The sequence below is a fragment of the Candidozyma auris genome, chromosome 2, assembly GCF_003013715.1.
Source record: "Candidozyma auris chromosome 2, complete sequence".
In the NCBI taxonomy this organism is placed as follows: Eukaryota; Fungi; Ascomycota; class Pichiomycetes; order Serinales; family Metschnikowiaceae; genus Candidozyma; species Candidozyma auris.
The window spans coordinates 1,679,842-1,706,274 of NC_072813.1; the positions used below are offsets into that span (position 1 = coordinate 1,679,842).

The 26,433-nt window shown below is 44.8% G+C and overlaps 10 protein-coding genes across 10 annotated transcripts; 7 read left to right on the plus strand and 3 right to left on the minus strand. All coding sequences in view use genetic code 12, as the record gives it.

The window, feature by feature from the left end:
* Positions 1 to 371: 371 nt before the first annotated feature.
* On the plus strand, positions 372 to 1,730 carry SSU1 (Ssu1p; the record flags this gene model as incomplete). Its single annotated transcript, XM_029035754.2, has 1 exon — positions 372 to 1,730. One exon carries the CDS (start codon positions 372 to 374, stop codon positions 1,728 to 1,730), a length of 1,359 nt encoding a protein of 452 aa, XP_028890996.1.
* Positions 1,731 to 2,016: 286 nt separating this feature from the next.
* On the plus strand, positions 2,017 to 2,967 carry CJI96_0002238 (uncharacterized protein; the record flags this gene model as incomplete). The annotated part of the gene is made up of 1 exon (XM_029035755.2): positions 2,017 to 2,967. One exon carries the CDS (start codon positions 2,017 to 2,019, stop codon positions 2,965 to 2,967), a length of 951 nt encoding a protein of 316 aa, XP_028890997.2.
* Positions 2,968 to 3,425: 458 nt separating this feature from the next.
* Positions 3,426 to 5,288, plus strand: CJI96_0002239 (uncharacterized protein; the record flags this gene model as incomplete). The annotated part of the gene is made up of 1 exon (XM_029035756.2): positions 3,426 to 5,288. One exon carries the CDS (start codon positions 3,426 to 3,428, stop codon positions 5,286 to 5,288), a length of 1,863 nt encoding a protein of 620 aa, XP_028890998.2.
* A 2,247-nt stretch (positions 5,289 to 7,535) lies between these two features.
* Positions 7,536 to 9,902, plus strand: PRD1 (metalloendopeptidase; the record flags this gene model as incomplete). The annotated part of the gene is made up of 1 exon (XM_029035757.2): positions 7,536 to 9,902. The coding sequence occupies one exon, from the start codon at positions 7,536 to 7,538 to the stop codon at positions 9,900 to 9,902; it is 2,367 nt and encodes a 788-aa protein (XP_028890999.2).
* A 98-nt stretch (positions 9,903 to 10,000) lies between these two features.
* GRS1 (glycine--tRNA ligase) lies at positions 10,001 to 11,962 on the minus strand (the record flags this gene model as incomplete). Its single annotated transcript, XM_029035758.2, has 1 exon — positions 10,001 to 11,962. One exon carries the CDS (start codon positions 11,960 to 11,962, stop codon positions 10,001 to 10,003), a length of 1,962 nt encoding a protein of 653 aa, XP_028891000.2.
* Positions 11,963 to 14,524: 2,562 nt separating this feature from the next.
* On the minus strand, positions 14,525 to 16,168 carry CJI96_0002242 (flavin-containing monooxygenase; the record flags this gene model as incomplete). Its single annotated transcript, XM_029035759.2, has 1 exon — positions 14,525 to 16,168. The coding sequence occupies one exon, from the start codon at positions 16,166 to 16,168 to the stop codon at positions 14,525 to 14,527; it is 1,644 nt and encodes a 547-aa protein (XP_028891001.2).
* Positions 16,169 to 16,564: 396 nt separating this feature from the next.
* On the minus strand, positions 16,565 to 18,301 carry CJI96_0002243 (uncharacterized protein; the record flags this gene model as incomplete). Its single annotated transcript, XM_029035760.2, has 1 exon — positions 16,565 to 18,301. The coding sequence occupies one exon, from the start codon at positions 18,299 to 18,301 to the stop codon at positions 16,565 to 16,567; it is 1,737 nt and encodes a 578-aa protein (XP_028891002.2).
* Positions 18,302 to 18,959: 658 nt separating this feature from the next.
* CJI96_0002244 (mitochondrial 54S ribosomal protein mL67) lies at positions 18,960 to 19,703 on the plus strand (the record flags this gene model as incomplete). Its single annotated transcript, XM_029035761.2, has 1 exon — positions 18,960 to 19,703. The coding sequence occupies one exon, from the start codon at positions 18,960 to 18,962 to the stop codon at positions 19,701 to 19,703; it is 744 nt and encodes a 247-aa protein (XP_028891003.2).
* Positions 19,704 to 20,921: 1,218 nt separating this feature from the next.
* CJI96_0002245 (uncharacterized protein) lies at positions 20,922 to 22,679 on the plus strand (the record flags this gene model as incomplete). Its single annotated transcript, XM_029035762.2, has 1 exon — positions 20,922 to 22,679. One exon carries the CDS (start codon positions 20,922 to 20,924, stop codon positions 22,677 to 22,679), a length of 1,758 nt encoding a protein of 585 aa, XP_028891004.2.
* A 1,162-nt stretch (positions 22,680 to 23,841) lies between these two features.
* CJI96_0002246 (putative tRNA 4-demethylwyosine synthase) lies at positions 23,842 to 26,124 on the plus strand (the record flags this gene model as incomplete). The annotated part of the gene is made up of 1 exon (XM_029035763.2): positions 23,842 to 26,124. One exon carries the CDS (start codon positions 23,842 to 23,844, stop codon positions 26,122 to 26,124), a length of 2,283 nt encoding a protein of 760 aa, XP_028891005.2.
* Positions 26,125 to 26,433: the final 309 nt, after the last annotated feature.

Here is a 26,433-nt window from a genome sequence, read left to right on the forward strand (position 1 = left end):
AAGTACAAACAACTGCACTGAATTCCAGAATTTTGACTCTTTTGAACGAGGGCTCCTTGCAAACTTGAATCTGCGAAACCGCTTTTTCTGGCGCTAGCGAGCATCTCCCTACGGCTCTCCCTACGGCACCTGCCTAACTCGGTAGGTGTGCGAGCGGTCTCGCCGGTCCTGTGGCGTCACGCCTCATGTGGTATACCCTTCGTTCTGACTCCAACTCCAGGCAAAGGAATACTTAAGAGCATAATTTTCCGGATGTTTAAAACGCCATAGACTAATTATACCTAGCATACACAGAATCTTTTACAATTCTTGTCTTATTTTTGCATATTCATTGATCATTCCTTTATTAGTTTTTTAGCTTCACCTCATCAATGGTTGAGTCAAGCTCAGAGAACACTTATACCGATACACCAAACTCGCTCAACGGTGATAGCGAGGGCTCCTTTTGGGTCAGGCTTCGAAACAATGTCAAGACATTTCTCGTCGACGGATTTCATCCTATTTTTTACGCTCCTGTCATGGGCACAGGCATTTCTTCGAACATCTTGTACTCATTTGCGTTTCCCGCCAGATGGCTTGAAATATGTGCCTACATCATGGGCGTTATATGCTTGACGATTTTCATTGGCGTTAATATCCTGTTCTTGTTGGCACTTGCTCAGAGGAATGGCTTGTGGCAGAAAATCCATAAAGACCCCAAAATTGCCCCCTTCATGGGCTGTTTTGTCATGGGGTTCCAGTCGCTCATGATGTTTTTGCATGCTATTACTAGAGAATCGTGGGTGTGGGCCCTCTGGGTGCTCTGGTGGATCACCTCGGCCTTGTCGGTGTACCTGGCGTCGATCATTGTGTTTTTGTCTCTGCTTGGTAAACATCGGAACAAGAAGTCTCAGGTGCATTTTCACGATATTTCTTTCACTTACTTGTTGCCTGTGGTCACACTTACGGTCGCTGCGTCTTTTGGCGGTAACGTGGCTGAGGATTTGCCCAACATCAACGTCAAGGTGATCACCGTTGTGGTATCCTATTTGATGTGGGCCATCGCTGTATTTTTTGCATCCATCATCACCTCCATCGTCTACTGGCGTCTTTTCACCCATAAGATTCCAGCCTCGGGTGCAGTCTTCACCATGTTTTTGCCAATTGGTTTCTTGGGCCAAGGTGCTTTTGCTATCCTAATCTTCGGAAAGAACTGCGTTTCCATGCTCATGGATAACCATGACAAAGTTCTCTCATCGCAATATACTAATTTTATCCATAATGGAGCTGCAAAGGTGGGTGCTGACGTAGGCAGCGTGGCCACAATGTTGGCAGTTTCCATCATGGTGAGCAGCACTGCTGTCGCCTTGTTCCTAATTGCATTTGGATACTTGACCACTTTTTTTGCAGTGGCTTCCGTCCTTTCTAAATCGAAACCCTTCGCCAAGAAACCAAACCTTGCTTGCGTTTATACAAGCAGTACTTCCCCAGCCGTACGCTACTTTGAGGGCGCCCTCCGCTTTAATAGAGGCTTCTGGTCAATGACTTTCCCTCTTGGAACGATGGCCCAAGCCAATGTTGAGCTCTGGCGCATGTATCACGGCTTCAGCGCCTTTCGCTATATGCTGGCGATATATTCGGTTACTCTCCTCTGCATCACTATCGGTTGCCTCTTCGGAGTGCTGGTTCGTGGTATTCAGATGATCTCGTCCTCCTTAAGGCCCAAAGCCGAATGCAAGGAGTCTGTGTGACAGCCACCAAAACTACATCAAGATGTACATGTGTGCCACCAAAATTTTATAAAGTTGTATAACGATCCAGTATGCCGCCATAGGCGAAGGCATCCAAATTCTACCGCATATATTCACACCTAATACTATAACATTGCCCGCTTTCCTGCGTTGTAGTCTATGGTGACGATCCAGTTTCTCTCACCACTATAATGCGGAAGCGGCAAAATTCGCAGCCATTCTTGTAGACCCACCTACCGACTATTCCACTACCACTTTCCATACGAAGCGACAATACGAAATAAACATGATTTCCAAGACTAAGAAAACATCTTACCCAGATAATGCTGCTTCGCTTCCTCTAGACCTAGGTTCGCCGTTTATCTCCCATGGTAAACCATTTCTTGAGGCTTCATACGAAAGAACTCACATATTCGATGCCCTAGGCATTCATTTCACAACACCTGAGACCGGAAAAGAGCTTGCAGAGTTATTTGGAGGAATAATTGGTAGCCACGACTCCAACATTTTCGATGGGATTGATGAGGACTCCTTGACGTTCGAGGGCAGAGAGAACCCCGAGCACGGTGCTGTAGAGACTCCCACTGAGACCGTTCGAGAGCGCCTTGATGACTGGAAAAGAATTTCAGTAAGATACAAGAGCTTACAAAAGAGTAGTTCCATACCAACAGTGCCCAGAGAAGTCGACTTGGTTTCAAAAAAAATGGCTGCAAATCCGAAGGCTCCTTCGACATGGAAAATGAAAACGGCAACACCGAGGATGAAAGCCCCCAATTCAAACATCGACTTGAGTCATCCTCATTATAAACGCCTTTCAGGCCCATCTATGCGCCCTATGGCAATTCATCCAAATAGAGAGTGGAAGGTGGCCTTGAGAAGCGCTCGACCCACTCCAAAGGTACCAGAGAAGCCATTGCCGCAAAAGGGGAATCTGGGACGCAATGCTTTCAGCACATTGTCTATGATAACCAAGAATGTGAAGGCTGAGGTGGCAGACAACTCTTCACAAAGTGTGCTGGTTTCTATTTCAGCTCCCTCTTTCATCACCTCTCGCAAGCGTAATCGCACTCATCGAGCTACCAGTGAAAAGATGATGAAGGCTCCACATATGGTTGCCAGAGATGTCTTCACACGAATGTGTGTAAGGTTACTTTCTAGAAGCAGCTTAGTTGTTGTACCTATCCATTTGGCCATGTTATATTCAATTGCTGAGCCACTTGTATCGTGGCTGTCTTAATGCCTATAGGTAGAGTAGTGGCTGCGAAATGGGTGTATAGGTAAAGCTAATGAGTGTTTCTTGCACCTTCATGACATGACTTCACTCCACGCACATAGTTTTTTACTTAAATCTGAAAATTTTTTTTCTAATTTATGCATTCTACCGTTATACGGGTACTCGAGCCGGTTGAAGGCGTCTGCTTCTTAATTGCGCTGAGTGAGACACCTACAGTTAGTTCGCCTTTCCCCAAGCTCTAAGAAGCTATTTTATGCTTTCAAATCCTTACTCATGATCGCTCCATCTATAACTTCATCATTGTTAAATCTCTTATCATATAATCAGTGGGCTTAACTTGAGCACCATGGACTTGTCCCAGCGTAGCCTGTATACACCAGCCCTTCCACTACGTATACATTTGAGTCTCGATTTCCAATAGGGCCAGAGCACACCTAAGAGTCCCAATTGCACGCTTTTCGATGTTGCTCTCGATAATCGTGCCTGACTCACAAACTCTTGAAGAGCAGGATCTTGACTCCCTCTACATTCAGCTCACCCAGTGTGCCAGGAGGAATGCAATATTCTCTGGAGAAACCGTCGAAGGTTATGTGATCTACAGCTCTGTGGTGGACCCAGCACCAGAAAACATTCAGGTTCGTTTCTTCCTTAGTGAATGCGAGCAGCTCGCCAAAGCGGTGCGGAATGATCCTGAAGACGTCACAGAAGTGGACGCAGAGTTGGTTGCCCAAGGAATTTCAGATATGGGTGACACCACTGAGAACTTGGCTATCTGGAAGTTCTCGGCTCACATAGTGAGTCCAAAGCTGAAGCTAGGAAAACTGGTCACGCTAGAAGCGTCTATGATCGATGCAGAGCATTCTGATCTCAATGGTCAACACAAATCGAATGAGGATCCAAAGGTGTCTTCACCTTCGTTGTCAGAGACAACCAGCAATGCGGAAAGTCCGCAGTCAGGGCCAGAAAGTACTAAAATTGGCAACATTCAGCCTGTAGGTAGCAAAGAAGATGAACCTGCCACACTAGTTGTCACAGAGACGTTTCCAGTTTACCTCCCACTCATGATGAAGCTCAAATCGACAAAACCAGGTGGTCGCAACGACATTCTTCTAAGCTCCCTCAGTATAGAAGCTTCAGAGGACTTACTAAAGTTTTCCAAAGAGGGAAAATATGAGAATCTACTATTCACAATTCTAGACCTCTCGGTTAAATTCCCTACGGGGAAGATCACCAGTCTCTCGTCGCTAGAGATACCATCGCTGTTTGGCGTCCATGATATCATCTCGACTACGTATCGCCTTGTCAATAATGGAGACCAAATGCCCGAAAATTCACAGCCTTTGCACATCACGCTCAGTTCCCGAATCGATTTTATAGAAGGCAAGGAGCGACAGCAGGTTGGGTCTGATATCATCAGTCAATGGACTCCACTTCTAGACTTCAGCCTCATGGCTCCGCCTATAAGCAACTCACTCAAGTCATCTACGAACATGTCACATTCACAATTGCAGCAGCAGTTTCAAATACCCCAAAAGCTGCGCTCCTCCCAAAATCTCCAGCGCAAGGATTTCCTGAGCACCCCGACATTTGCGACTCTGCCCAGTGTTCCTCACATCAACTTTCCTGGAACGCCTTCCTCGAAGTCATCATACGGGATACCGCAGCGTGTGAAGTCACCGAATCCAGCGCCTGGCAGGACGCAGCTGATGAATGCTCTTTCTCAAGGTGGACAAAACCATAACCTAGGAAACAAACCCATCAAAAGAAATTACAAATCACTTCTATCACATGCGCTCTCTATGTCACCGTCGGCAGTGACGATTAATCTCACAACGACAAATAACACCGCTCTTTCTGGTTTGCGACTCACATTTCTTGGAAGACTTGACGTTGAGCTCGGGAAGGTGGCAACACTTCGGATACAGGCTATCAACCTATCGCTGAGAACGCTACATCTTTCTTTGATTGTGAAAAATCCAACGAAGTTTGGCCCCGTGTATTCGAGCAATAACGTTGCAACCAGCAGCGCCTCATCTTCCAACGTCATAAGTGGTAAGGATAGCAACCTGCAAAAGGTACTCGTCCATAGCCGCCAGCAGCTATTCCATCAATATCAACAAAGCAAACTCGAGACATGCGGTGTCATAATGTTGACCAATGATGTGAGACTTGGCCCTATTGAACCCAATGCAGTTTACGAGTCTGAAGTAGACATCATTGGCATCTCGAAGGGGGTATTTAATCTTCAAGGACTCAAAATCTTCGATATAGCCAGTGGTGATGGTATTGATTTTGGTAAGCTCATGGAGGTCTTCGTCATATAAATAAAGAAAAGAAGAAAGCAGCTACGTGTAGTGAGTAGGAATTGAGGAAGGATTAGACTTGATTTCAAATTGAAAGTAATGAAGTGAAGAAAAAGAAGGGGCGAGCTGGGAATTGAACCCAGGGCCTCTCGCATGTTTGTATGTCAATCTGGTGTACCAGATCGTCGCCCAAAGCGAGAATCATACCACTAGACCACACGCCCGATTTCTGTCAAATTATGTACCCTAAAAAATAAATTCTTGTCATTGTTTTAAAGAACAAAAGCATGTAAAGTCAATAATATGACATTTTCATACAAAATTACGTTAGGTTTTTGATTTCAGTGGTTTTAGAGCACAAATCATGAATGTGCGATATCGCAATATTGGTGGAACCACCTATGGTTTCCGCGAGCGATGAATCTTAGGGAGATGTTAGCTCCTGAGGATACCTCGTTTGACAACTTGAGGAAACTTAATTGGTTCGTTAAAATCGTCAGAATCACCTACAAAGGGCGACGGCAGCTGGGCAACGAGGGAGTGACCCTCCCAGAGCTCCTGAGTCGAGCTTTGAGGTCGGCGATGCGACGAGTTACTCCAATGGGTCAATAAACGCACACTTAATGACGAGTGGAAATTCATAGAATAGTCACGGCTGAAGTTCAGAGGGGACCATTCGCACCGCACGGTAATGGATTGACACTAGTTGAGGATATTAGGGGTTTTGTTTTCTATAATGATATAGTTTTCGAGTTAGAATGGAAGTGGCAACACTGAAATCCTAACGCTCCTCTAATACATGAAGTCTATAAAAAAAAATTTATGAATATATACCTGTGATCGTTGTACCAGGTTACAGCAGTCAGTGGATCTGGGTTGCTCCATCTCAAAGCTCATAACCTGATGAACGCCATTTGGCACAACGCCTATGGCTTCACAAATTTACACAGAATATGCGGTTGTCAGACACTTTGCCTGTCCAAGACACCGCTTACAAAGATTATCAAAAGTCAGTGTTGGCAGGACGCTTAATCACCGTCCAAAATGCCTCACTGTTCTACCTAAAAGAATGTCGTTAACGGCCGCCATTTATGAAGTCTATAAACGAAAAATTCATTTAAACCAAGTCCTCTCAATGATCAATGTTGTTGAGTCATTTCCGTACGTTGGGCGACTCGAATTCCTCAAATTGACACTTGCATATGTCATATATGCTGATTTGGAGCTTTATGATACATCCCAATGGCCGAAAGGATGGCATTACTTTGCTACAAATCTATACTCAAACTTGACAAAAACGTGGGGAATTATCAACTGAGACAGATTCTTAAAGGGAGAGCGCTTCCAAATTGAGCTCTAAAATTTTTATTGATCTTTTGCTGCATTGTTAAAGAAATCTTTCTTCGCTGTTCTTTTGTCAAAAGCCTCTTCTTAAATCTAAGCATTTGTTTTCTGACATCGGCAAGAGCATAGGAGACTGAAGGACAATCCAAAAGCCAAGTAAGCTCGGAAAGAGAATCAGCAGTAGCTACAAAATTCAAGGGCCGGATAGCTCGCTGCTAAATCAGTTTCAAAGTATGATGATTGTATGTATGTTTTTGTGCAATGATCTACACCTTAGTCATCTGCTCAAAAATTCCTCTTCGTTAGAAATATAGGTTGTGCTTATTTCAATAAAGTCGTGTCAAAAACGTATCTTGTCTGTTGTGTGTGATTTCTTGATTATGTATTACTTGTGCAAAATGTGAGTGGAGTTGGCAATTCAAAAAACCAAGCGAGATGCTATCTCCATTAAAGTCTGAAAAGAAAAGGGAAAAAACATCTGGGTCCAAGATATTCTTGTCTCTTCATTTTTCTCGCAGCCTCTTCTGTATTACTCTCGTGGCAATTCTCTAACAATGCAAAGTGCCACCCAAGACTAAAACACATTCCTTATAATCTTTAAACAAATAAAATATCATAACCCTCTTGCACTCTTTGGTTTTTAAGTGAGCCTATCATAACCAGCAAGCTACAATTGAACTGATTGCAGCCCCAACTTCCTACCTTCCTTCCAGAGAACAGCTTTTTAATGGCTGCGAAAACCACCTCAAACAACTCTCTACACAAAAAGCACCAAAGCTAATTCCTACAACAATGGTCTTGCTTATTCTGCGGCTAAACAAATCCAAGCTTCGTATCTCAATTTCATTTTTTTGTTACCCAAACATCTCGTGTACGTGGCACTAAAAATTTATCTCGGAGCCGTGGGTGGAGCCGTGTATGCGTATGGCTTGGGGCCCACAGAGACGGTGGACGACGAACGCTAAATACAGTACGTTTTTTGGGGTGGAAGACACCAAAAAGCCCTCTTTTTCGTCAAACAAGTCCACTGTTGACGAAACTACCGTGATTGCTGTCAAAGTGTTTAGATTCCTCAACGTATTCATTGTTCTTGTGGCCATTGGCGTGCTCGTGGCTCAATTCTGGTTCAACCACGGCTGCATCATCAGGTGCGACAAGTATAAGTACAACGAGTTCCCCGGATTTGGCAAAGTATCGGAATTTTTACATACCTATCCACTCTTTTCAAAAATGTCGCAGACAGACCTCGAGACTATCGCTTCCAACTTGCCTTTGCCTCAATGGACGCAGACGCCACAAGAGATTTTGGCTGAAGCCAAGGAGTTGATCGCAAAGGATAAGGCCTTCTACGACAAGATCGCCGCCATTGAAGAGCCCACGGTCGAAAATGTCTTGATTCCATCCACCGAGTATGAGAACGCTCAGTACTTCCCAGTGAACAAGCTCACGTTCTATCAGTACGTATCTCCAGACAAGGCGGTGAGAGACGCTTCGACAGAAGCAGAGAACTTGTTGGACCAGGCCTCGATCGAGCAAAACTCCAGAGTCGACGTTTTTAAAGTGTACAACAAGTTGTGGGAGAAGATCAATGGCACAGATGCCACCGACCCCGAGACCATGAAATTTTTGGAGAAGACCGTGAAATTCTACAAGAGAAACGGTTTGAACTTGCCTGAGGACAAGCGGGAGGAGGTGAAGAAACTCAAATTGAGAAGGGCGGAGTTGCAGACAAAGTTTGCCAAGAACACCAATGAGGAAAACGGCCACTTGGAGTTCACGTTGGACGAATTGGAAGGTGTACCTGCCAGTATCATCGAACAGTTTGAAAAGGCAACCGTTGATGGCCAGGAGAAGTATAAAGTCACCTTCAAGTACCCAGATATCTTGCCAGTGTTGAAGTACGCGAAGAAGGAATCTACTAGAAAATTAGCTTACATCGAGAACCAGAACAAAGTGCCAGAAAATGCTGCAATTTTGAAGGAGATCATCGAGCTCAGATACCACCTCGCCAAGCTTCTTGGATACGACACCTACTCTGAGTTTGTTCTTGAAGAGAGAATGGCAAAAAATCAGCAGAATGTGTTGGACTTCTTAGCTGATTTGAAGGAAAGGTTGAGTCCTTTGGGAGAGCAGGAATTACAGAAGATGAAGGCTTTCAAAAAGGAATACTTGAAGGCCAACGGGTTGCCAGACCAAGATGAGTATTACGCTTGGGATCACAGCTTCTACAACAATTTACTCTTGGAGCAGGAGCATCAAGTTGATCACCAAAAAATCTCGGAGTACTTCCCCTTGGACAAGACAATCTCCAACATGCTTGGCTTCTACGAATCTTTGTTTGATGTCAAGTTTGTCAAGGTGGACAACTCTAAGTCAGACACAGTTTGGCACCCAGATGTTCATAAGTTTGCATTGTTCTCCAATATAAAGTATGGTGAGCCCAAAAATGAGTTCAGAGGCTGGATTTTCTTCGATCTCCATCCCAGGGAAGGTAAGTATACCCACGCTGCTCAATTCGGGCTCCGAGCTGGTTACGAGAAGCCAGATGGGACCAGGGAAACCCCGTTTGCGGCTTTGGTGTGCAACTTCACAAAACCAAAGAAAGACAAGCCTTCTTTGTTAAAACATGACGAGGTTACTACATTTTTCCACGAATTGGGACACGGCGTTCACAGTTTGTTGTCGAGGACCAAGCACACTAGATTCCACGGAACTCACGTTCCAAGAGACTTTGTTGAATGTCCTTCGCAAATGCTTGAATTCTGGACGTGGTCTCCTAATGAGCTCAAGGTCTTATCCTCGCACTACGAGACTGGGGAGCCTCTCGCCGATGACTTGCTTGACAAATTGATCAAGTCAAAGCACGTAAACACAGGTTTAGCCAATTTACGTCAAATGCACTTTGCCCTCTTCGATATGAAGCTCCACACCATTGCCGACGAGAAAGATCTCGACGCAGTGGATCTCGACAAGTTGTGGAACGAGTTAAGAGAGGAATTGACCTTCATTAGCAACGGAGGCATCACAAGTAGAGGTTACGCTACCTTTGGTCACATCGCAGGAGGCTACGAGAGTGGTTACTACGGATACTTGTATTCGCAAGTTTTCGCAACCGATATCTACTACACTCATTTCAAAGCCGATCCAATGAACGTGGAGAAGGGCTTACAGTACAGAGATACCATCCTTAAGAATGGTGGTTCTAAGGAAGTGCTAGACATCTTGAAGGAATTGCTCGGAAGAGAGCCTAACTCAGAGGCTTTCATGAAAGAGATTCTAGGTGAGGCTTAAGAAGAACTACAGTTTAGCACAAAAATAGCATATGAACAGAGCTAGATTTTATTTGATTGTATTATCGTTTCATTGCGTGAAAGTCTAGTGGGACACAATTATTTCTCCTCAGTAACTGTCTCGAAAGGCGTAAGGTGAGCAGTACCCTCAGACCAGGAGACACCGTCGTAGGTGATGGCCTTGACAGCCTTGACAATATCGTCAAGTGCGCCTCTTACCTGCTTCGTAGAATCTCTTTCTCTCAAGGTAACGGAGCCATCCTTGACAGTGTCAAAGTCGATGGTGATGCCGAAAGGTGTACCCAATTCATCGTTTCTAGCATATCTCTTACCGATAGAAGCGGAAGAGTCATCTACCTTAAATGGCACCTGAGCTCTTCTCAATGCAGAAGTGATCTTGGAGACAAGGGGACTCAAGTCGGAGTGAGATGACAAAGGCACAACTAAAACCTTAGTTGGGGCCACTAAGGCAGGTAACGACAAAACGGATCTGTCCTTGTCTTCTGGTCTGGCCCAAAACGTGTGCTCGAAAATGGAATAGATGATACGGCCGAGACCAAACGATGGCTCGATGACATTAGGTGTGAATTCACGAACGTGCTCAACTCTCTCCACTCTCTCGATCTTGACAAGCTCGGCTGGAATCTCAACCTCACCTTCAACACCTGGAACCTTAGCAACGATCTTACCGTTGTCTGCCAATTCCTTGGCCAAGTCCTCCAACTCACATTGAGTTCTGTCAGTCAAGAATTTGGTGACAGCGCCAGCATCCTTTCTAAATTTAGGACCGAACTTCTTCTTATCGATGTCAACTTCAAAGTTGTTGACTTTTCTTGGCTCAGCGAGGGCCTTTCTGACGACAAGCTTCTCGTTGGTTCTAGCTGCGTGCACAGACAAGTCGTAAGCAGATCTGTCAGCACATCCAACACATTCGATCCAACCATAGGAGGTCTCCAATTCAGCATCCCAACAATCGGAAGCGTAATGAGCCATCTCATTCAGCAAGTGCTGTCTGAATCTGCATCTGCTAGGGTCGACACCAATCTTCACCAAAAACTGGTAGATTCTAGCCATGAAGTAACCCAAGGTCTCGTTGTCGACCATCTTCAGGGCAACTGCCTCACCGATGGTCTTCTCCACCAACTCATTGGAACCAGATTCCTGGACACCCTTGGGCAAGAACTTCAACTTGAGGTCCTTGACCTCCGCGAAGCGTGGGTGGCTCTTGTCCTCTGGGTCGACAAAGTGCTCGATTTCAGCCATCAAGAATTCTCTCACTCTCAACAAACCAGCACGAGGGGAAATCTCGTTACGGAAAGACTTACCGATGGAAGCAGAAGCAAAAGGCATCTTTTCGTTGTTGAACTCCAACAATTTGGCAAAGTTCAAGAATTGACCCTGAGCGGTCTCCGGTCTCAAGTAACCCTTGAGCTGACCGGAAGGACCAATGGCGGTTTCAAACATCAAGTTGAATTCCACAGGAGGCTCCAAAGCACCACCGGTAGAAGGATTGGTGATGTTGTATTTCTTGATCAACTCACCCAATTGTTCTCCAGAGTACCCGTCGATCTGATTCAAAACAGACTGATACTCTGCGACGACCTCATCGTCCAACTTGACGTTCTTGATCTCCTTGACCTTCTTCTTTCTCTTTTTCTTGTCGTCGTCGTCCTCGTCGGCGACCTTTTCACCACGCGCGGCCTTGTCGCCTTTCAAACGAGCCTCCAAAACCTCCTCGACCAAATGGTCTGCTCTGAAAATCTCACCAGTCTTCAAGTCTCTACACATCCAGTCGGAGAACTTGTCCACATGGCCGGAGGTCTTCAACACCTCGTAGGGAGTCAACATCGTACAGTCAACCTCAAGCATGTCTTCTTCCAAAATAAAGTGTTTTCTCCAAGTGTCGACGATATTGGCCTGGAAGGCACATCCTGGAGGACCATAGTCGTACAAACCAGAGACACCGCCGTAAATCTCGAACGCAGGGGCAAAAAAGAAACGTCTTTTCAAGACTTGCTCCAAGGCTTCCCTAGAAAATGGGACAGCCGCTTTTGTAGACATAGCTGCTTTTTGTATGAAGCGTAACAGATTGAGTAGAAAGGTTGGTAAGGTTTCGCACCGATTTTTTTCCACTTCAGCTTCTGACCTGGTGGAGGTCTTCTGGGGTTTAAATACAGTCCGTGGACTCGGAGTACTTCTGGAGAACGACAGAAATGGAAGGCACCACTATTAGAGTCACATTTGAGTCAACTGTGAAGAGAAAAAAAGTGGCTTCTTAAGTCATCCCAAGCTTACTCTGGATGACTCACAGGTGGGGGAATCGTACTATATTTTGTCGATACTCGCGTTGTTCTATGCGTCTGTGAGTACGAAGACCTGATGTGGCTCATTTGAGAAGAGACACGTAAAGTGGCATGACTATGTAGAATTTATCTTAGGTAATTCGGGCTATAGATTTAACCACTATTAATTGATTCAGAGTCTTTAAAATTTGTGACCACGGAAATGTCTTCTTCCGCAGGGAGGCTTGATTTTTGCACCCATTCTCTCCACACCAAATGAATCATCTAAGACATGTCAACGTGAAGGATCAGATCTAATAATAAACTTGAAAAATCTTTATCACGTTCGTCTATGATATGGCTTTGCGGTGACCCACTGAGTGGCGAATCGCTTATCCTCTTTGATGAGTCATTTGACTAGTATATAGTTCCAATAGAGGAGACTACGTAGGTGCATCGGCCGATGACCTTGGAAACGACGAAAGAAATTGGAACTTCCGGGTCTCTAACAAGGTCAAGAGTGCGAAGGTCAGCTCACTTGTTGAGCTGTCCGATGAGGAGATGAACGACGTCTTTTCATCTAATGAGGTGGACAGTGACAGTGAGGAGGAGCCAATGGACGTAACAAGCGACGATTTCTCAGGGTCTCCGTGAGAGTACGGATCGTCCAATAATAGCTAGCTGAGTGACTAAGATCTAGGGAATGATGACGAAGAATACACTCATGAGTAAGAACAATTTCACGAACGATGGTGGCCATTGAAACTAGATTGAAGCTTTTATTGGTTTGACAGCTGGCCACCACTGGTAAAAAATAAACAGCATAAACATTGCTTACTAAATCCAATGAAAGTAAAATGTACAATCAAGTATCTATACTCACTTGTATGAAATGACGTAGGTAACACTACCGTAGAATCACTCTTAATAATAGGTTAGATAAGCCATCTCAGTGGATTATTTTTATCGAATATTCATTGCGTGATATGATGTTCTATGACTACTTCACTAACTCGTGTCACAGATGTCTTGATGGTACCTCAGATTCTAGCTATCTCATTTTCGCTGACCAGCCACCAGCACGACGACAGCATATCAAACATGTTTAATTGTGCCCTTTATCACTAACAATTTGATCAACTAAAACTTACCCATCCCGTAACTCACTTGGTGGCAGATGAATTCATCGTGACTTGGGGATTATTCCAAGCGCTATATAACCATATAAGAAAGGATGCGCTATACACCACATAAGAAAGGATGTTTAAAAACACAACGAATCATGACCGGGATACCGGTTGACCGCCCTCCACTTCTCCCGCCAATACAGAAGCTAAGAAAGCTTGGGCAAGCTCATCTTGTTGAACCAAGAGGCAAACTAGAGGGAGAACTCTTTCGAGTAGGACGCAGAGCCCAAGGTGCCCAGCGACAACGATCGTGATGATGATGACTATGAAATAGATATCGAAGAGAACATTGAGATAATTTTGAGTCAGAGAATGATCAAGCAACTAAACGAGCTAATGGGAAAATAAAGACAAGTTATCACAAGGTATCGAGGTTCTACTGTCGTATTTTGAGGATCTCGTATGAGAGATGACTGCCTCGTGGTAATGTCTAATCGGCAGATCAGCAAGCTGGTGATATGTATAAGCTGAGATGCTAATGTAGAAGCTGAGTTTTGGAATTCGATAATAAATGCAAACTGGGTTTACCATACCAATTGTACGTAGGTACAGGGGTGCCTTTACGTGTAAGATTGACACCAGCCAATTGAAGAAATTCATTCAAGAGTCAATGCTTCGTCTTGAACTTTCTCGGTTTTGCAGGCCTTTCAAACACTTGTAGTCAACGAAGGTGTAGAAGCAGAGATCGTGGTGCATTTTTTTTTTTTATTTTCTAATTCTGCCGCTCATATAATCACAAAGTGACGTCACCTCCTCAGATATCTACTCGTCCGTATCTGCATGGTGGGTTGAATTCTGGGGTAAACTGCAAGTTTGGTCGATATGAAACAGACTTGAGAAAAAGGTGCGAAATTCTTTCATCTGTTATTGAACAGTTCGCCAAATTATTACACATCCTGCAATTCGAAACAGGTCCAATATCGCACCGCACTGTTCATGTATGTGAAGATCTCATGTCGGCGTAACGGAAATTCGGGTAAGATTTCCGGAGTTTAGAGACAATGGTGGAGCATTCTAACAATGGACTAAGCTTACAAATGCTTCTAACCTCGCAGGATCTTACGTTCGGAGTCTTTTGAAGAGCAATTTCGAGTCTTCGAAGAAATGTGTTTCTTTATTTTTCCAGATCTATTGTCAATAGTACTATCTACCGGCTAAACATTTTTTTTGTCATCAACTGGCTCATATGTCAAGTCCTTTGTGCCAAAGATTCTCGACTTGATGAAATAGTGGACTTGCGAGAAGGGGTACGTAGTAGGGTTGTAGTCATCAGTGGTGTACCAAGAGTGGCACCCACCAAATGGTGTACCAAACACGGCTTTAGATAACTGGTTCTGAGTGATTTCGTACCACTTATAGTATGCACTGCGACTAACGCTCACGGCCTTGGACTTACCCTCGACAATGGGTCTGGCAACCTTACCTACCCAAGCGGCGGCATTTTCGATGGCTGAGACAACAGACGAGTGTCCCGTTGCCGAGTTTGGACCAGCGAAGAAGAAGAAGTTAGGTGCATCTCTCACCATGTGAGTTTTGTATGCGGAGACACCCTCGTGCTTCCACATCTCCTGGATGTTGATGCCCTTTCTGCCAATCAACTTGACACCATTGAAGAAAGCCTTGGGAACGGAGTATCCAGTACAGGCCACAATCACATCAGCTTTTGTTTTCGTGCCATCCTTGAAGTACACAGTGTCAGCGGTGATATGGTCAATGCCTGAGTCATTAAGTTCGATCTTAGGGTTCCTGAGGGAAGGAATGTATTTGTAATCGAAAATAAGTCTCTTACATCCGAGTTTGAAGTCAGGGATGATTTTGTCGTAATACTCTGGAGCATATTTGCGCACGTACTTCTTGCACTGCCACTGATTCAAGGATCGAAATAATTTGGCAAATAAGCCATCACCTTGGAATAAAGGATATCTCATTTCTGCTGCGAGAGCAATGAACCAACGCACAAAGATCAAGCCAATTCTTGTACGACGAAGATAGTGGTATAAAAGGTGCACGAAATATGGAGGAGGTGGTGAGATCCAGTGCTTTGACCTGAAAACCTGAGTGACATGTGCAGCATCACAGTCATCAACTAAAGCTGGAACAACCTGCGCAGCTGAGGAACCGTTTCCCACAACCACGATTCTTTTGCCTTTGATAGGAACCGAATGGTCCCAAAGTGCAGAGTGCATGTATTTGCCCTTGAAGTTCTCCAAACCTGGAGCCTTGAGCTGATTGGGGTACACCAACCCACCACTGCAACTGAGCAAAATTTGACAAGTGTGTTCAAACATCTGTCCCGTCTTGATGTGAGAACCTTTGAGCAACCAAGTGCCAGACTCCTCGTTCCAGATGGCCTCGTGCACCACCACGCCCAACCTGGCATGGCTACGAAGATCGTATTTTTTGACAACGTTCAAGATGTACTCCTCCATCTCATACTGAGGCGGTCTCAAAGTGGACCAGTTGTCATTGAGCTCACAGAAAATTGAGTACCATAACGCTGGGATATCTGACGCGCATCCGGGGTACGTATTGGCCCACCAGGTACCACCAAACTCCTGGTGTTTATCGAAAATCATGAAGTCTTCGGTCTTCCACTTTCTCTTACACATCAACGACGCTGTAATGCCTCCAAAGCCAGCACCAATAATACCAACCTTCGAAGACGTGTGTTCCACGGGTTTCGTTGTGTCCTGGTAGAACTCAACGTTTGGACCCAACACCTCGATGGTGTCTTCATACTTTGCCCTGTAAAGGTTAGGGTCCTCGTGGCTATGTCTGGGGTTGTGCAAGATGGACATTGTTGAATTGATGAGGATTGGAAGAGAGCGAAAGTCTCATTAAATAGAGGTTTTTTTTTCCTTTCTGTATGTTTTCCGATTGCACATGAAACCTTTATCTCGTGCGCACAGCTTCCTGTGCTCTAACGAGCCAGCCTTGAATTCGATCCCACGGTACTTGGTAACCAAGTGCAGGAAAGAGTGCTGGGGGATGGAAAAGAGGGGCTCCTGAGCCCACCTTGTGTGCAAATGCACCCCAAAGAGTAGTTTGGGGGCTCGCACATTTCTGTTGATAATATGTCCGGAGCGCTAGTATCTCCGGTGAGCGGTATCCAAGTGCAACTTGAATTAGGATAGCAGTGTAAAAGCCCATTCCTCGGTATTCCTTTCCCACATTGCTTTTTCCGAACGGGTCACTCACTTCAATTTCATCGGGTCTTCAATCATCAGCTCCTCGTCGTAAAAATCAGTATCCTCTTCTGCCTCCACAAAGTTCTTCGCAGCCAAAATCACAAGCGTTACGATACATGTCATACCAAACATTCGATCGAACCATGCATCTAAAAACTCCGTCTCCGTGTCTGCTTCGCCCAGCGGTGTAAGAGAGAGGAGCTTTTGCATTTGTCCACTGAGTTCAGGTGGGAGGTTTGATCGGATCATTTGTGCAGTGGCGATAATGTAGATGGCAAGGAATTCGCTCACAAGAAGATGCTTGAGCCAGGTTTTTGTTTGCGCCGTCAATGTAGTGCTGGCAGAAGGCAATACTTTAGTGAGGGTCTTCACCGTAACCAAGACGTTCTGAAACAGACAAGCGAATAGGGACCCAGACAAGATAAAGCTCACCTGGTTCACAAGTTGCAGGTTTGAGATGGGCAAAGTGAATGTCGTTTGTATGAGTTTCGCAATAGTGATGGCCAAAGCGTCCTTGGTTCCCATACTTTCCAGTTGCCAGAAATACTGAGACGGGATCTTGATGAGAAGTACACTGAGGACTCTATAGACACAGTAGAAAGAGAATGCAATTTGAAACGCGCTGCTGAACTTCTCTAAAGTCGTTTGTAGTGGTGCACGGCCTTGGGTTCTCACAAACTTCTCCACGTTTTTTGCAACTTCATCGTAGATCAGCTCTTTGAGCAGCTTAAGAGAGTCAATCTCAAAAGTCAATTCTTCATCCTCTGGCTTCTGCCTCGAAAATACCGACAAGTTCGCAAAGCTCAGCACTTTACTAAAGAGTTGTTTTCCTGAACCTTTGAGACCTTTCAACAGTCTTATTCCCAGATCGGTGTTGTTGATCGTTGCTCCACTATTCTTTGCAAGGACGTTTTCGAGTTCCTGTTGTCTCTTTCGAAGAAGCATCTTGGTATTGTTGTAAGATTGAATAAGATCATTGACCGACACCTCATTGACAATCCTCCGTTCAGTTCTCTTCGCTCTAGCACGATCCCAAAACCACCTATACGGAGTCAGCGTGCAACCTACGCCCGAAAGGATGGCAGTGAAAGTAACGCCGGCAAGCACGATATCGCTCGTAATATGCTGCAAGAAAGATCTCGAGTCCTTGTATCCGGGCTCCTCAAGCGCATGTGCCAAAGATCCCACACGCCCCAAGATCATGAACCAAACAATGCATAGGACTGCTGTAAAGAGCCACTTCATTAGAGCCCCTGGTCTGCTTGCATCCAATGGTGGTGAAAGGTCCTGAGTCACATATAGACTAATGATGAGAAGTGGTTGCACCACTGCCACAAGCACCACGAGCAACCTGATTGAATATTGAAAAAGGGCTGGATCTAGATCAATAAAGTCTGTCATTTGCACCATAAGTGCAAATGTGAGTTCTAGCGATATTCCAATCACGATGGAGAAGAGAGCACCAGCGGCTCTGTGGATGTACTTCTGTCTGGTGTAAGAGTCACCTTTGCTGGTTTGAATCTCGTCAGATTCGTCTGCAACATCAACGTGAATCAAGTGACATCTATATTTTTTGTTCGTGCGATCAATGATTTCGTTGATCTTGGTCTTTCGCTTGTACTGGTTAAAATGGGAATTTCGTATTAGTTCGTGGTTGAAGATGAACTTATATATCCATGCTGCAATCGCAGGGAGAGCAATTCCAAAAGGAGCAAGCTCAAAGATGGAGAGGATGCTGGCCATAGAATGATGTGCTGGTTGCAACTTGTCTGCGTGAGACCTCAATATGTAATGATATGGGAGTGCAGATAGGCCAGGGGGAAACGGTGGTCCAAAAGGAACATTGCCTGTAACGTCAAGGGAATACCTATTGAAAAATGGCTACTTTTTTCAAATTTGTGTAAGATTTCAAATTTATCCCGATTCACTTAATATTATTGTCGTCTGTGGTCACCAAAAAGACACTATATGGCCCCAGAATTATACAGAGTAATTTTCTTTCACAATAACCTAAAGTTGAACGTATGATATTCAACTTTCTCTTTTGAAGCCCTTGGAAATCAAATGTATCGGCGTGAATGTCAAGATTAATGTGAAGTCGGCAGTCACGAATGGTTGCAAAACTATATGGCGTACTCGTTACCTGTGTTCATATTAAAGTTCTGTCCAACTTAAAAATAGGGCAAACTAAGCAGATTAAAAACAAAATCTCTTTGCATTTCCAAATCCACCAACCTTCAAATCAGAGAACTTGCCTCTTATCTACTGTCTTTACTGTCTGTGTAGCCTTCAGACCAAGGTGTCCTGCACCTCACCACATCAATGAAAATTGGAAAAAAAGCTATTATCAATCCACCTCTAATCCACCTTCCCCCAAAACCGCACAAAAACACCTGCCAAAATGCCTCAAATGCGCTTGAGTGCCGAAAAGAGGATGAGAAAACATCTCCTCGAGCAACTTAAGGCCCGGAAGATCCTCGGTGCCAGAGTTGCCCAAGGGTACAAGACCAAAGAGGACTTGCAGAGGTTGAATATGGCTCCACAAGTGATCATGTTCAAGAACCTTTTCTCTGGCCAAGTTTTATACTCACAAGTGCCAGCGTATCATCAGGACCAGATCGATGCGCTGTTTCCACGTCCTAATTGGGAAAACAGAAGACCCGCCAGAAGAAACGATCTCTGGAGAGTCATGTGCGTAGTGAATTTTGCCAACTACGACTACGCGATTGCTGCTTATGACGGCTTGATGAAGTTGAGGCAAGTAAGAGATATTCACAAGGCTAAGGAGGCCAAGTCGATGAGGAGGAAAAACGACGAAGGAAACACTTGGTACTATGGTCAGTATAGGCCCTCGCATTCACAAGAAGCCATCGCCGACTTGGCACATGTGATTGACGAGTTTGAATTGGAAAACACAAAGATTTTTTGGGAAAACACTTGGAGAAAAGGCGACGACAGCCACTGGAGACTAGACCTCATTGAGCACGACTCGTTACCTCCTTTCACAGGCAAGTTTCAGAGCGTTGTGCTCGATGAGATGAGATTGAGAGGGCTTGATTTCGTGAAGGAGATCAGAGAGGCCACCGAGGAGTCCAGCGGTGTGGAGGAAGCCTCCTCTGAAGTGAACGAAGAGGCTGTAGCATAGAATACTTGTAAATAACATACCAAACGATACATTAGGGTGTACTAATGTAGCTACAAACTCTCTCTCATTTTTTGTTGAGGGAGAAAAGCGTAGCAAATGTTCTACAAGTGATTAAAATGAGGGCTTGCTGTAACTATTATCAGCGGTCTCATAGTAGTTTACCGAAGAAAATCGACTTAAGAGATTCTCGGCATGATGAGAAGAAGCAGAAGTCCAATCAAAATTGATCAGCCGAACAAGGTAATTCAAGGTGACTTCAAAATGCAACTGATGGAAGTATTGACAGATTGAAACACCTTGAGGAGAGAAGCATATGAAAGCGGTAGCACTATTTACTGGAAAATAAAGAGATTCTGCTTTTTATGAGATCCTAAGTGGAAGTCATTACTAAAAGAAAAAAAAAAAAAAAAAACCACGTCATGTCTCATCAACTCCTGGTCTCAAGCTCTCATGGACATATCCTACCCCATCATCAATATTGAAAACCCTGCTTGAACTCTGAGGCGCCGCCTCTACAGCCGAAAACAGAACCCCTTTGGTGTTTTGTGTCACTTGTGGCCGCCTCCTACTTTTATGGGAAGGTGCCACAGGACAATGCCACATTTGGCTCTTCGTCCACATATTTGACGATACATAGTAGCCACAGAAGAGTGGTTGCGAAAATCCTCTTCTGCGGTGGCTCATTGTGGCGCTCACAGTGTATGCCAAACACAAAGTACACAATGTGCAAAATCTACAAAAAAAAAAAAAATAAAAAATTAATAAGTTTTTGTTTACCACGGCTAGACATATTCACCACCAAGATCGATAGCCTATTACACTTTTTTCTATCTACTAACTCACACTTGTTGCCTCTGTCTGCCACAGTTTGCGCGCCTAACTGAGATCAGGGCGGGCCTGCCTTTTTTTTTTTTTTTTTTTCGGCCCTCTCCAGAAGTTGCCTGTTCAGGTCACACCCGCTACCGTGAGTTCGGGCCCGGCGGGTTTGTTGCCCAATTGTCTGAGAAGCCGTTATATAACCGGCACACATCCACAGCAAGAGGAAAATTTACCACCTTACTTAGTCAGACCATTTCCATTCATTTGTGAATTTGCCAAATTAAAAAAACTGCCAACTAGCACTACCACAAACCAGAGAATAAAAAGTTTAGGAGCTTGGGCCCAACCATTTTTGCTTGATATTTCTTTCTACATCCCCATCGTCTGTGCCCGCCTCCGATGGATTACTACTATAGGAGGCTGATGGGCAACGACACCGTCACGTCCAAGTTCCGCATCAACACGGGGTCAGAGGTCAAGTTCCGGGCTCAGACCGTGCCGAGAGTGCCCTCGTTGGAAAACGGCGCCACTCATCACCCGTCCAACTGCGTGAGATGCTACAAGCTCAAGAAGAAGTGCTCCAGAACTTACCCCAAGTGCTCGTATTGCACGAGAGTCGGCTCAGAGTGTGAGTATGTCGATAGAAAACCCAAAAGGCCGTGCTTGGAGCAGGACAAACCTGCCGAGGACCTGGTGAAGGCTACACCGGCGGTTCACCATCACCACTCCAAAGCAGTGTCTATAGCCTCTTTGGTCCACTCAGAAGAGAAAGAGCATTCATTTGAAAACATCGAACTACCGCCCACGGAACAGCTGGCGTCCAAAAGTGCCATTGCAAAGAAATTCAACGGCAGGTCCATCGCAAAGCATTCTAACAGTGGCCCACCAAATTTGCTGGATGAATTCTTGGTGGTGAAGCCTATCGCAGACGAACTGCTACCGCTGGCCTTTGCCAGCGCTTTCTTTGCCAGCTACGGCTGGAAATACCCCGTGGTAGACAAGCGTGCCTTTTACAAAGCATTCAACGCTATGTCTTTCACCACAGAGACATTGGTCACTCTAGAGGTCTATCTCGTGTTGGCTGTCGGTTGCATCATCTTTGATTCTGGAAATAATACCAAACACTATGCATCCATCTTCAGTGACAAAATGATCGAGTCCATCGTTGACATCATCACCTATGACCCAGAGATTGACACCCAATGTGCTACCCTCTTGGTCCTTTTATGCATCTACGCAATCAACGTCAGCTCCAAAGACTTGGCATGGAGCGTACTAGGGTTCTTGAATAGAACAATCATCTACAAAACTGATTTTCTTGCCTTGTCTGAAAATGGCCTTTCTAAGAATGTCTTTTGGGCTGTGCACAATTTAGACAGGGAGCTCAGCTTGGTGCTTGACAAACCTAGTCAATTTGTTCCAGCACCGCTCATCAAACAGAGCGCTGACTTCTCCGACGTCGAGGAAAACAAATGTTTGGCGGCTCTCATGGCCAAGGCGGTTGACATGCACAAGCTCCAGGATCGTGTATTGTCACTGAAGCTTGGACTTCAAGATAACAACGAGGAAGCGCTCCGACAGCTTTCAGTCGATTTAGAGTCATGGAGAGTGACTATTTCTCTGGCCATTCACAGTGAATATGCTGAGCTGCCCTTGCTTTCAAGAGTCATTGGTATGGTACACTTGGACTACTATTACTTGCTTATCGAGATTGATCAGCTTTCGTCGACCGAATCGTTCCAATTCACACTTCAATTCCTTCTGACCTCCTTCAGCATGTTGCTTAATGAGCTGGGAGGTGATAAATTCGTTCCTGGATTTTCACTTCACATGTACTTCTGGTACCTGAAATTCTTTAAAGTGATTGACTACAATATGAAATCTCTTTTGAGAACGCTTAACAACAAGGACCTATCGAGAAGTGACATCAGTCTCCGTGTGAGCGATTTCAACGGAAATCTCCAACTCATCGTCAACTTGCTCAAGTATTTGCTTAATGGCACTCAAACACCCGACCAGTATAGAAACAAGATGACAAGTTTGTCGAAAAGACTCACACTTCTCAACATCAAATTAATGGGAAGTAATATACTCAGCGGATCAGACGAGCAGCTTACAGAGTTGTACGAAAATATCAAGCTGATAACGCAAGATTAATGAATCTATAGATAATGCGACACGACCATAGGTCTTTTTATTGTAGTTTTGAGAAGATCAGTTGTCTTGATGTGTGTGCATTATTGTTCGCTAAACCTCTCAAGGCAATTTACGACCATCTTTCATGCTCAATTTCAGGTGAAGATGGCACATCCACCTGTGAAATCTTCTATTTTGGGTAAAAGGTTGCTTCTTTTGTTTTTGTTGAAATAACAATCATTGTTAAAGGGCTGTATTACTTCCTTCTTCACACGAGTAGCCTCCTACTATATGGCGGCGTTTTATGGTCAAGCATGTTCCCAATATTAAAATGTGACATTTGTATCTTTATTTTCAATACGCCGGAGTCCTATTGAAATTCTGACATGTCGTTATTGCCAAAAGGACTTCTTGAGGTAATCTTTTAGAGACACTGTTTCCAAAATGTTACACTTTTACACCCGTACATCAGATCGATATGGTTGCAAGAATCGAATGAACCGACCGACTTCAGTGAGGCAGCTGCACAGAGTGGGCCCAAATCCGGCATTCGGATTTTATAAATGTCAACTAAATTAAATTAAAGAATATTTGAAATTGCAGTCACATTGATGAACGAAACTTTGTTCAATACACACTAAGGCACAGGGCCAGAAGGAGCCATCCCCTAGCCCACACAATCCAAGGTAAAAAGTCTGTAACCACAGTCCATAGTGAAACTGGAACCCATTAATCACAAAAGGCCAATTTTACAATAGATGACCACATATCACCATTGGAAGTGATTTTACAATAGATGACCACATATTACCATTGGAAGTAATTTTTCATTGTGTGGGCAATTCTACATTATACCTGCAAAAAGCTACCAGCATTTCTGTAGTAGATAATCGTACGAAGCGCTCGTTCTCTCGAACTGTCGCAAGTAAAAATTCTCAAAGGTTTGAGCTGGTACCGGTCTCTACTCTCAGATTGAACGTGTTATCTCCTCTTCATTTTATGACCTTCCTCATGATTCAGTACTACCTCTCCCGTTCTTCCGTCTCTCCCCATTTCATCTTTGGCTGCGAAATCCATGCTATTGCCTGCACGAACTCTTCCCTTCATCGTGAGTAGTCTCCAAAAAAAAAAAAAAAAAAAAAAATATAAAATCACAAACTAGCACTTAAGTCTTTTTTCCGCCATGACTTCCGGGACCCCAATTCTAGCGATCTGCTCGTTGATCTACTGGCTCACGGGAGGCAGAATCACTTTTGTGGCCGCTGCCTGGTGTGCTTTGTGGTTTCACAAGGGAAAGTTGCAACCCTTCAGTGCCGCTTCTAGTGCTCCTCCAATCACCAAACCAGTTAAGTCATCTCGCATCATGGAGGTAGATTTCACCAACAGTTTCACGCCGGACTCCAAAACGGAGTTTACCAAGGCTGTGCCGTTGAAAAAGAAAACAAGAAGAACCAGAGAAGCCAAAATTTTCAAGGCTGCGGCTAAACTGGGGAAACCTTCCAAAGGTGTTTCGCACCTTACTACCAACCTGGTGCAGTTGAAGAAATGCCCGATATACATTTTCTACACAACACTAACGGGCCTGTCGCTTCGAGTGGCTAAAGCACTTCATCAGAAGATGGCGAACATTGACGGGATCGAGGTTCCTCCAAGGTTGCTTTCTTTGGATGACGATGTAGACGACTTGGAGGAGTACTTCCTCAGAACCCCAAAGTCTGAGAACCCTCCAGTGTACCTTTTGGTTCTTCCGTCATATGAAACAGACTCTCCCATAGACTATTTCCTCGAACACCTCACAGACACCTACCAGGACTTTAGGGTCGACAAATACCCATTACGCACGTTAGCTGGTTTTGCGGTTCTTGGCCTCGGTGACTCCGAATCGTGGCCAGGATCCCAGTTTTGCTACCAGGCCAAATCTGCCGACAAGTGGCTTGGAAAGCTTGGTGCTCGTAGACTTTTCCCTGTTGGTGAAGTTTGCATGAAGCACGAAGGTGAGCCAAAGTCACAGGACTGGATCAATGGTTTCCTGGAGCTCATGGTTGACGATCAGCCTTTCTTTTTTGAAGATGATCCCGCTGCATTTGATAGCGACGCGGGATCCGACGAAGAGGAGGCTCAAGCTGAGGATGAAAATGTCGTGGATGTTGAAGATATGGGTGCTATAATCAGAGCTTCTAAGAACAAGGATGCCGCCGTTGCCGAGCCTAAGCAGATGGTCGCTCAAGACTCTCCAACATACAAGTCTCTTACAAAGCAAGGCTACACCATTGTTGGATCACATTCAGGTGTAAAGATCTGCCGGTGGACAAAAAGTGCTATGCGTGGGCGTGGCTCTTGTTACAAATTTGCATTCTACGGTATCAAGTCACACTTGTGTATGGAAACCACTCCCTCTTTAGCGTGTTCCAACAAGTGTGTGTTTTGCTGGCGCCACGGTACAAATCCCGTGGCCAAACTGAACTGGAGATGGGAAGTGGACCCTCCAGAGAAGGTCCTCGAAGGAGCACTTGATGGTCATTACAAGAAAATTAAGCAAATGAGAGGTGTTCCGGGCATCCAAATTGACAGATTCCAGGAAGCTTTTAGAGTGAGGCACTGTGCCCTTTCATTAGTCGGCGAGCCAATCTTTTATCCACATATCAACGAATTCGTCGGAATGCTTCACAGTCGCCACATTTCTTCGTTCTTGGTCTGTAATGCCCAGCATCCTGAACCATTGGCAAACCTTGCCAAGGTCACTCAATTGTATGTGAGTATTGATGCACCAACAAAGAATGATTTGAAGAAGGTCGACAGACCTCTCAACTCGGATTTCTGGGAGAGACTTATGGCATGCTTGGATATTCTCAGAACAACACAGAGTCATCAGCGTACTGTCTTTAGATTGACATTGGTCAAGGGATTCAATATGACTGAGGTAGAGAGCTATGCTGACATGGTCGAAAGAGCCATGCCATCTCAAATCGAAGTCAAGGGTGCTACGTTTTGTGGTAGCTCTACCGGCAATGGTAACCCATTGACTATGCAAAATATCCCATTCTTGGAGGAATGCCGTGACTTTTGTCGTCAGATCACCGCTGAGTTGCAGAGAAGGGGCCTTCAGTATGAACTTGCGGCTGAGCACTCCCACTCTTGTTGCATCTTGATTGCTCACACAAAGTTCAAAATTAACAACGTATGGCACACACATATTGACTACCCCAAGTTTTTTGAACTTTTGGAGAGCGGAGCTGACTTCTGCGATTTGGATTACATTCAGAAAACGCCTGACTGGGCTATTTGGGGCGCCGAAGAAGGAGGCTTTAACCCAGCAGATACCAGGTATGACAGGAAGGCAGAGAAACTCAAAAAGAAACAGGCGAGAGATGAGGCAGCGGCCAAGGCATTGCAAGCAAAGAAATCTGAGTCCATCAAAGCCTCGAGCGAGTTCTCTGAACACACAAGAGAGCTTTTTGTATCATAAGTATTTATTAATGAGTAACGACACGAATGCATTGAGAAAATCGAGCTAGAGAAGAGATCGTGGAGATATGCGATCAGCCAATTGACTATACTACAGTAGTTTTGTACCGTTTGAGCAAGTCGGAGGGTATTTACTAAGTAGTCTGATGCTCGATCGCCTCACTTTTCGCAGCCATTAACGACAGAAGTAGCCAGCTTCTCACCATCTACAGCATTTCATGCTTACGGAATAGAGTTTCCAAAACATATTCTTGACTCACTTGGGCTCAATCAGGTTGTATTTGACGTCAATTGCCTACGCCCGCAAGCG